At 36.3% G+C, this 7,991-nt stretch overlaps 2 protein-coding genes across 4 annotated transcripts; one reads left to right on the forward strand and one right to left on the reverse strand.

The window, feature by feature from the left end:
- Positions 1–871: 871 nt before the first annotated feature.
- On the forward strand, positions 872–5,351 carry LOC143351868 (protein spaetzle). Of its 2 annotated transcripts, none has more exons than XM_076783909.1 (6): positions 872–1,332; positions 3,243–3,426; positions 3,502–3,680; positions 3,758–3,817; positions 3,930–4,033; positions 4,112–5,348. In XM_076783909.1, the coding sequence occupies exons 1-6, from the start codon at positions 1,249–1,251 to the stop codon at positions 4,362–4,364; spliced, it is 864 nt and encodes a 287-aa protein (XP_076640024.1). In that variant the 5' UTR covers positions 872–1,248; the 3' UTR covers positions 4,365–5,348. The 2 variants fall into 2 exon arrangements, with proteins under 2 accessions (XP_076640024.1, XP_076640025.1); XM_076783910.1 differs by lacking the exon at positions 872–1,332 and adding an exon at positions 1,430–2,205 and having other exon boundaries at positions 4,112–5,351.
- An 81-nt stretch (positions 5,352–5,432) lies between these two features.
- On the reverse strand, positions 5,433–7,972 carry Spec2 (CDC42 small effector protein Spec2). 2 transcript variants are annotated; one of them, XM_076783912.1, is made up of 4 exons: positions 7,629–7,972; positions 7,391–7,504; positions 6,806–7,099; positions 5,435–6,721 (listed from the first exon to the last, which is right to left on the reverse strand). In XM_076783912.1, the coding sequence occupies exons 3-4, from the start codon at positions 7,058–7,060 to the stop codon at positions 6,713–6,715; spliced, it is 264 nt and encodes an 87-aa protein (XP_076640027.1). In that variant the 5' UTR covers positions 7,061–7,099; positions 7,391–7,504; positions 7,629–7,972; the 3' UTR covers positions 5,435–6,712. The 2 variants fall into 2 exon arrangements, with proteins under 2 accessions (XP_076640028.1, XP_076640027.1); XM_076783913.1 differs by lacking the exon at positions 7,629–7,972 and having other exon boundaries at positions 5,433–6,721; positions 7,329–7,394.
- Positions 7,973–7,991: the final 19 nt, after the last annotated feature.

Genomic DNA, 7,991 nt, shown 5'->3' on the forward strand with positions numbered 1-7,991 from the left:
ACGTAATTACGGTTGCAAGCTTTAATGAGGAAGTCGACAGGTAGCCGTATTGGTCACCGCAACCTGTAGTTGTCCGTGCCACCTGTTAACAGGCGGCAGATATCCTTTTTTTCAGAAAACTACAAGTACCAGTCAATCAATTCCGTAATTGGAGAACTATAACAATGGAAGGAAGTCACCGTCAACGTAAAACGTAGTGTTTAATACTCTTTATAATTCTTAATAATTCGTTCAAGAGATTTGCATAAGGAATATTAAGTTGCAAACAATATGTATTGAACAAGATATCAAATTTTGTTACATAACATTATTGCGCAAATTACTATCACGCACAAGTATGACGCTTGCTTAAACTTTATTTTCCATACTCTTAAACTATTGGGTTGTGCAATAAGTTCATTCGCGTCGATGACGGTACTTCAACACTTTATAATAAACTTTGAAAAATACTGTTCAGAACAGGATAAATTACAAGCAACTAAACCAAAGAAATAACCACGTATCGTGTACGATCGCGTACATGTTTAACGACGGTACAAAAATTATTACCGAATAATTTACCCTAACCATTATATTCACCGGATCTTTCGTAGATTGTTAAGTTTTTTCGATGGAAATTCATGCGAACTGTAAGTTTTCACGGTAAACTACATCGAGATGTGATAACTATGTTACCTTTATTGACGTTTAAAAATTTGTTTGGTCCGTCAGTCAAGGTGTTAATTAATGATTAACGATGCAAATGTTGTCGCCTCGCGGCTCGGTGGTTCCGTCCCGTCGTGCCCGTCTGCATTACGAATCCGTAATGCACCGGCAGGTCCTCCCCCGTCGTCTCCGTTCCCTGGGGCACAAAGGCAGCGATTACGGGGCCGTTAATGTGACGAGAACCCCACCTGGTGCACGGAGGACTGGTCAATCGCGTGCGATCGGTCGAACGAGCAGGATTGCCGAGCGATCTGTCGACGATCGAGCCTGTTCTTTTTAACTCTTCTCTTTTGCATAGTTTTACTCTGTTGCGTGCGATTCTGATAACGGTCGTTTCCGCGATCCGCTTCTCGGACGAACGGATTAACCAGAGAACGCGTACAGTATCGTCGGAACTCGCGTGGTTCCTTCCAAGTTTGTAACGCGACACGACTGTAAACAAAGACGAAAAAGAGTGCTCGTGTTCCTCGACAAACAGTGAACCCGTACGGTTTCGTGTATCGTAGGCGCGAAGTGGACCAATTAGCGAAGAGGAACATCGTCATGTATCCAGATGTGCAGAAAATGGGACGAAAACACAGCGGACTGATTTTAACGCTCGCCGAGCTTTGCCTTTTATTGGCTTTGGTAAGGAGACTAGGTTTTCTCAAGTACGCGCTGTTAGGTCCATCGAAACATTCTGACAACAATGCTACGAGTGTAACAACAACGATTGGTCCGAAAGAAACGATAAGAATCGTGTATAATTTAGTGGATTTTCAAGTGACGTTAATATGATCTGTCGTTGATGGTTTTTATTTTCCTTGGTTTTGACGTTTTGCGTGCACCTTGCGGACGTAACGATCGTTGTATCTTTTGTTTACAAAACTTGTTGCACTGTGGTCACGCATTCGTTGTCTCGCGTATAAAGTGAATACTGGTTGATCGAGACACGTGTAGGACATAGAACGATTATGTCCAATTGCAGTTAATACGAACGAACCGAACGATTGAACAAAGTCTGCAATTAGTAGCCGGCCGGTCATATTTACGTAACTTGAGACTTATCGTCAAGTAACTGTATCTCTGAAGTAAGAGTGAACTTGTGTTAAATCGAATAGTTATTTTTAGGCATTTTATCGTAAGGTCAGAGAACTTCAATAAATATAACGTTTCGATACGATTTTAATCTACACGAGAACACATTTTCAACTTCTTGGCTCGAGTATTCCAAAGCTTCTAGACGTTACGCTACGATGGATCGAATTATCGATCAATGTCTATCAAGTAGTTAGGAGTTTTAAGGATTAGCCGGCAAGGACGAATGGCATTTCGTGCGTACTTCTCATAAATATTAGATTCGCGTATCATTTTAGGTTGACGTTCACGATTCAAAGAATTCCATAATACATTACCGGGAATGATAAAAGTATAAATACATAGAAGCCTTCCTCTTCCCGAAGACTTTTAAAAGGCTTCGATGGAAAGCCTGTATCGCGAATGTTCTACAAATACTACGACGTACGTAATTAAGATTAACAATACCTTCGAGGGAATTTTTGTCGGCTTGTTGCCATCGAAAACACTTTCGTAACGTTTATTATTAGACTGCGTCATTTATTTTATTTCATTTTTAAGCAAATTTACGTCGACGCGTTCACGCGCTCAACATTTAAAGTTCTATGCCGTTCCAACGTTATAAAGTAATATTTACTTTCCGATCTATAAGAGTAATTAATATATATACGAAAATTCTATTTTGTTTAAATAATTATTATCTTCGATTAAAATAGTATCAAGGAAATACGTCAGAGAATATTGTGTCATATTCGTCTCTATAAATTGTTTCAAAGTATCATCGATGCTTTTCTAAAATTATATTTAAATAAATTGCAAAAGACCGGATTGAAAAACACTGTTTAAACAAATGGTTTTAATATGCTAAGATTCATTATTCGCCAGAAGCTCAATTATCGACGAACACGTTTATCTTAATTTGTGATCTTGAGTAATATATTCGATAAGGAGAGACAGAGCGAGAAAGAGGAAGAAGAACGATCTGTCGATCTTTCAAAATTAATAACACGGGTGATAAATACGTTGTGCAAGAGCTATTAATATTCGATGTCTCTTCTTAGCGGAGAAAGGATTGTTCGTATTCTCTGACATGTATAAAGACATAGTGATAGAGCAGCTACACGAAATATGTAATCAAGGTCGAGGTACCAGATTCTCATAACGGTAGTAGGCTTCCCTTCAGACATATTCTATTTCTTTTACCAGATTCTTCGTACGGAATCTAACTGTACTCTATGTATAATACCCAGTTCGAGAACATTTTTTAACCAGACGATAACACATCGAAATTATATGGATAATGTATTCGTCGATACGAATTCGTACTTGATTGATAGAAACGCACAAAATTTAAGTACTTACAAAACGCCTGTTGCTTTTCTACGATGATACCTTAGAGGAGTCCTCCGTCCGATTCAGTCACCTAATGCAATTCAAAAGTTACATTGTAATTAGGATAATTATGGTTTCTTCTTTTTTAGACAGTACAGAACGTTCATGCATATCCATACCCAAGTAGTCAAAAAGGTGAGGATAGTGGACGATCGTTTCTGCAGACTTCGAACGATTTCGATGAATGGTCTGCCAACGATGATAGATCGAACAGTAGAGTTCGGAGAAATGCTTCAGACGCGTCCTCAAAACCTCTGACAAGAAGTTTTTTAGGTAAGCAACGAATAGGTTCAATTATTTTTAATAAAAATTATAAATCATACTCGAGCATGAACTTTTTGTTACCAGGTTCGTCGTTGCAGGAGATGCAGTCGGATGGTAAGATTGTATTTCCCGGAGAAATAAATCAAGTGCCGGTTTGCAAGGGGACTACGTATTGCGAAAAGTTGAACTCTTATCCTGAGGAATTAGTGACTACCGCGATTCGACGCAATGAAACTCTCAAGTACCTGGCGGGTGTAGACGTGGTCAGTATTGTATTATTTAGTAAAATGTTTCAGGGTACTTTCCATCGTCTTGCTTCACGTGTTCTATACGATTACAGCTATCCGATGTGGAGCAGAGGATCGACTCTGTAGACGATGCGCCTCTCTGCATATCCACCGTACGTATAAATATCCTTGCAACGCCTCTCGTGTTTCCTAAAAAAAAAAAATAATTTTATTAGTACAAATAATCCAAAATTAAACCGTACAAAAAATTACGTACTGTTTAAGGAGCAAGTTATATTTCCCCAATCGGCGGAGAACAAGGACAGTCAATGGAAATACATTGCAAATCAAGATAACTTCAAACAGGGTGTGAGGATTGAAAAGTGTAGGTAAGTGTCACGGAAAGATCATCCTAGGAAGAATAGATGGAAAATGTAAATATCACAACATTTTTGTACCATTTGCAGCAAAGAGAACGTCAGTTGCAATCTGATCGGTAATCTTGCTGAGGGTTACAAAACGAATTGCAAACAAAAATACGTATATAGACAACTTGCCGCAGTATTATCGGATGGTTCTATCGTCCCGGACAGATTCATATTTCCATCAAGTTGCTGCTGCCATATATTGTTCACTGCAAATCCGTACATAAGGATGGGTCTCATCAGCGGGGAACCGAAAAGAAATGTTACACCTATTAAGACACGCAGGAGGAAATGAACGCTTTAAGGTCAGCTCTTTTAGAGAGCTTTTTAATCGATACACCTTTGACTCTCAGAGAGACTTTAGACAAATATATATTTAGAGTACATAAAACTGTTAACGAGAAACGAAACGCGAAAAGCATTCCATAGATTGGAACAAAATATTTCAAATTCTTGTAGCGAACAATCAAAATGTCTCTAAAAGAATGTATGCATACATGAGCTCAAGAAAGATTTGTACATATCGAGATCGCGTTCCTTTGTAAATTACTAGCTTGTAAATAACGTAATTTCGTAAAAAGTATAAAATACAATATAATATACGCGAAATAATCAACCAGCTTAGCCGGTGAAGTTAAGAAACTCGCAGGTGTTTCTTTGATAATCCATGGATCTATGGATAATTAAATCATAATTTAAGAGAGCAGCATGGCTGTCGATGTACGTAAAATCATGTATTTAATGGTAAAGTACAATTTAATTAGATGTGTTTACGTACACGAATTTCTGACTGCACATTTTTTCTTCTTCTTTATGCGAATAATTTGTATTTGAGGGACGAAGCGAGTCTCTAAAGTGAACATAGATCTATATCATGTGATACTATGTGATATTATAGTCAATGAGATCGATGTTGTGATCGTTAATTTAGAAATATTATTTTTTTTATATCCAATTTCGACAATAATAAATATTCTTCTGCGGTTTAGAAGAAAAAGAAACAAGTAAATGCAGTGCGAGGCATTTTAAGAAATGATAATATACTCGTTATTGGTGAGGTACAATATTAGTTACATACATATATATACACATACACAGTCTGCTTTTAGTGGATAGATATAAAAATTGCTATATATATATGTATATTTACCAGTTACAAAACAAGATACATTATAATTTAAGAAAGATAAAGAAACTATTAATATAGTAAATAACATTTTTATCTACGAAAGTTATTTGTTGTTTTATTATTCAAAAATGTAATTAAATATATTAAAAGAAGTTAAAAACAGAAAATATATTTTGTTTTATCTCTATAATGCCTGGAACAACCCACACATAAAGAGAGACCTGGTTTGCAAATACACAAATTTATTCTTACATATTAAATACAATACTTACATCTATGTTCTATCTTTTGTTTTAACACATGATTTTTTATGGTTAATCAAATACTTATACATTATGATTTGCAATTTTACATTTTCCTGCGTTGATTCCAAAAGTGTAAATAAATATTTACTACGTGTATAGAAGTCATTTAGAAAATGGGGGGGAGTTTGTAAATGTATTTCCGACGTTAGATTTACCTAATAATTTTTTACAAGTGTATCTAACATATTTTTAGATTTAAAATGGTCCAGGGTTTTATATAAATTAGATTTTAGGAAATCCTTTAAGATTCCATCCCCCTCCTCCTCGCATTCGACACTGGTCCATGGTTATAGCTTTGGGAGATCACGATTTATACGATTAAAGTACAACAAATAATTGTTAATACGATTCACGAGGTGTGATAGAATGATTATAGACTAGGCAAATACGTACAAATAATTTTTTTTTCTTTGATTTTTGACACATCTACGTTCCAAATATTACCTAATATAGGTTTATACACCCTATTCAGGGATTAATACAGAAGTAGGAAAAATGGGCCGTGCTTTGTGAACTTGGACGTTCATCGTATATACGCTAAAATATTTATCCATTAGTCAGCACAGGTGAACCATGCAAAAGTACATTCTTTCCTCTTTTTTCTCTTTTTACAAAAGCACTACTACGTAACGTGGAGTACTTACATTCTCACTTGGAAGTATAAGAATGGTATCTAATGCTTATTTACGATAAATCTACGATCATAAGTCATAACCGTATCGAGAAACGTGTAAATATAATTAACGTGTGATATAACAGCTATAAAGTTAGTATATTACCGTGTATGTCAATAAACATCGATTTAAAAAAAAAATAATTGTAAAGTAATAGAAAAAAAAAATGCACCTCAAAAGTGTTGCGTATAATGTGGCAGTTTGTGTTCATATTGAGCATCCAGTCTTTACTGTAGAAGGAAACAAATTAACAGTACAAAAGTCAAATGCACCTTATAAATAAAATGCCAATTTTCGTGCTTAATGCTGTCTCTGTGTAGACCAGGGCAACTTCCATTGTGACGTATTTAGCTTCCTCTTATGAATAAAAATGTTTTAAAAACATGTACTTTTTGCAAGCACATTTGTATGTACAATGAGCTGCACATATGTTCATCTTAATACAAAGGAACATAGAGATTAAAAACTCAGTCAATTTCTTAGTCCTGTTACAAGATTGTTGGCAGGCCAGTCTAAGAGCTTCTTAAAACTATTTTCAACATGCCTGAAATGAAGATAACGAATGTTTTATCAAACACCTCTTACTTTTCCCCGATGTTCTTTGCAACAAAAATAAAAATTGTTATACCTTAAGGCCATATGTGGTATCATAGCCTCCTTTCATTTGCATCTGTGCTTGAATGTTTGATAACTGTGCACTGCTCATATCAATATCCCCGCTGCTAACATGTCCAGTATGCCTGAAGTTTGTAGGCACACCGATCATACTACGATCTATCCTTAGCCTTTGATGCGATCTTTGCCTTCCATTACGCGCTCTTGGTCCCTGTTGCGTTAAACAACAGGTAAAACATTGCACCCAAAGTTCTCCACTGCCGGCCATTGTTTATTTCTCTGCTTTAATTACACGGACTTCAAAGATCTGAAAAATGACATCGGATAACGACGATTAATAAACTTTCGTTATAAATAAATTCAGTTTCTTGAAGTGAAGTTTGAATAGTCACGGTTGAACATAAAATTACGAAATCTTATTTATTTTTGATCGAATAATTCTTAAGCCATACCTCGAATTTTATTGCTTTTTTATTGTTAAAACGTGTTAGACAGCGGACAAATATTTTAAAACAATTTTTACGGACGGAATTTACATTGTCTTATCGTCGTGCGAATGAGTCAGACGTGAAAGCCGATGCAGAGTTCGTACACTTACCAGGTCGTCAAGTGATCGTACTGTCGTTCGGTCTAACCTTCGTGATGGCTTGAAACTCGAAAGCAGAGAAAAGCAAAACAAACATTCCCTTTTGATCGATGAGTGTGCATGTGCCTGAAAAGGACAACCGAACCATTCGTGTATCTCTTTGTGTTAAATCATAACAAAGATGAAACTCGGACAATAACGAAAAGAACGAATATCGTGGAAAATACAAAGAGAATTAAACGATACGCACCGGTTCACAAAACGTAGACTTTCGTATTAATTTCTGCAAGGCATGTAGATCTGCGTCCTTCTTTCTTCTTCTAATCCATTCACCGAATCATCGTAAGATGATCGTGTAACGCGAAAAATGTTTCAACGGCATGTTTTGTAAGAGGACCGAACGAAAGTCGTTTTTATCGGTTCTTACTTTTCGAGAAATTGCAATTATCGTCCGTAAAAAGAGTTCGAATTCACGAAATCAAAGACGAATGTCAACGTGATCAACGGTCATCTGTAGAGTGAAATATACCGTATAATCGTGAGAAACCGAGCAAACCCGAACGAAGACGAGGTTAGACGAAGAGTACCGATCTATAGGAACCCAGATCCGAGC

This window comes from Colletes latitarsis, chromosome 2, assembly GCF_051014445.1.
Source record: "Colletes latitarsis isolate SP2378_abdomen chromosome 2, iyColLati1, whole genome shotgun sequence".
In the NCBI taxonomy this organism is placed as follows: Eukaryota; Metazoa; Arthropoda; class Insecta; order Hymenoptera; family Colletidae; genus Colletes; species Colletes latitarsis.

What these genes read in the sequence shown, in the direction of transcription:
- LOC143351868 (XM_076783909.1), top strand. Translation starts at nt 1,249, where the DNA reads ATGTATCCAGATGTGCAGAAAATGGGACGAAAACACAGCGGACTGATT. An exon ending in ACCTGGCGGGTGTAGACGTG is followed by an intron (nt 3,681 to 3,757) that starts GTCAGTATTGTA and finishes ATACGATTACAG; the next exon opens with CTATCCGATGTGGAGCAGAG. An exon ending in GTGAGGATTGAAAAGTGTAG is followed by an intron (nt 4,034 to 4,111) that starts GTAAGTGTCACG and finishes TACCATTTGCAG; the next exon opens with CAAAGAGAACGTCAGTTGCA.
- Spec2 (XM_076783913.1), bottom strand. Translation starts at nt 7,060, where the DNA reads ATGGCCGGCAGTGGAGAACTTTGGGTGCAATGTTTTACCTGTTGTTTA.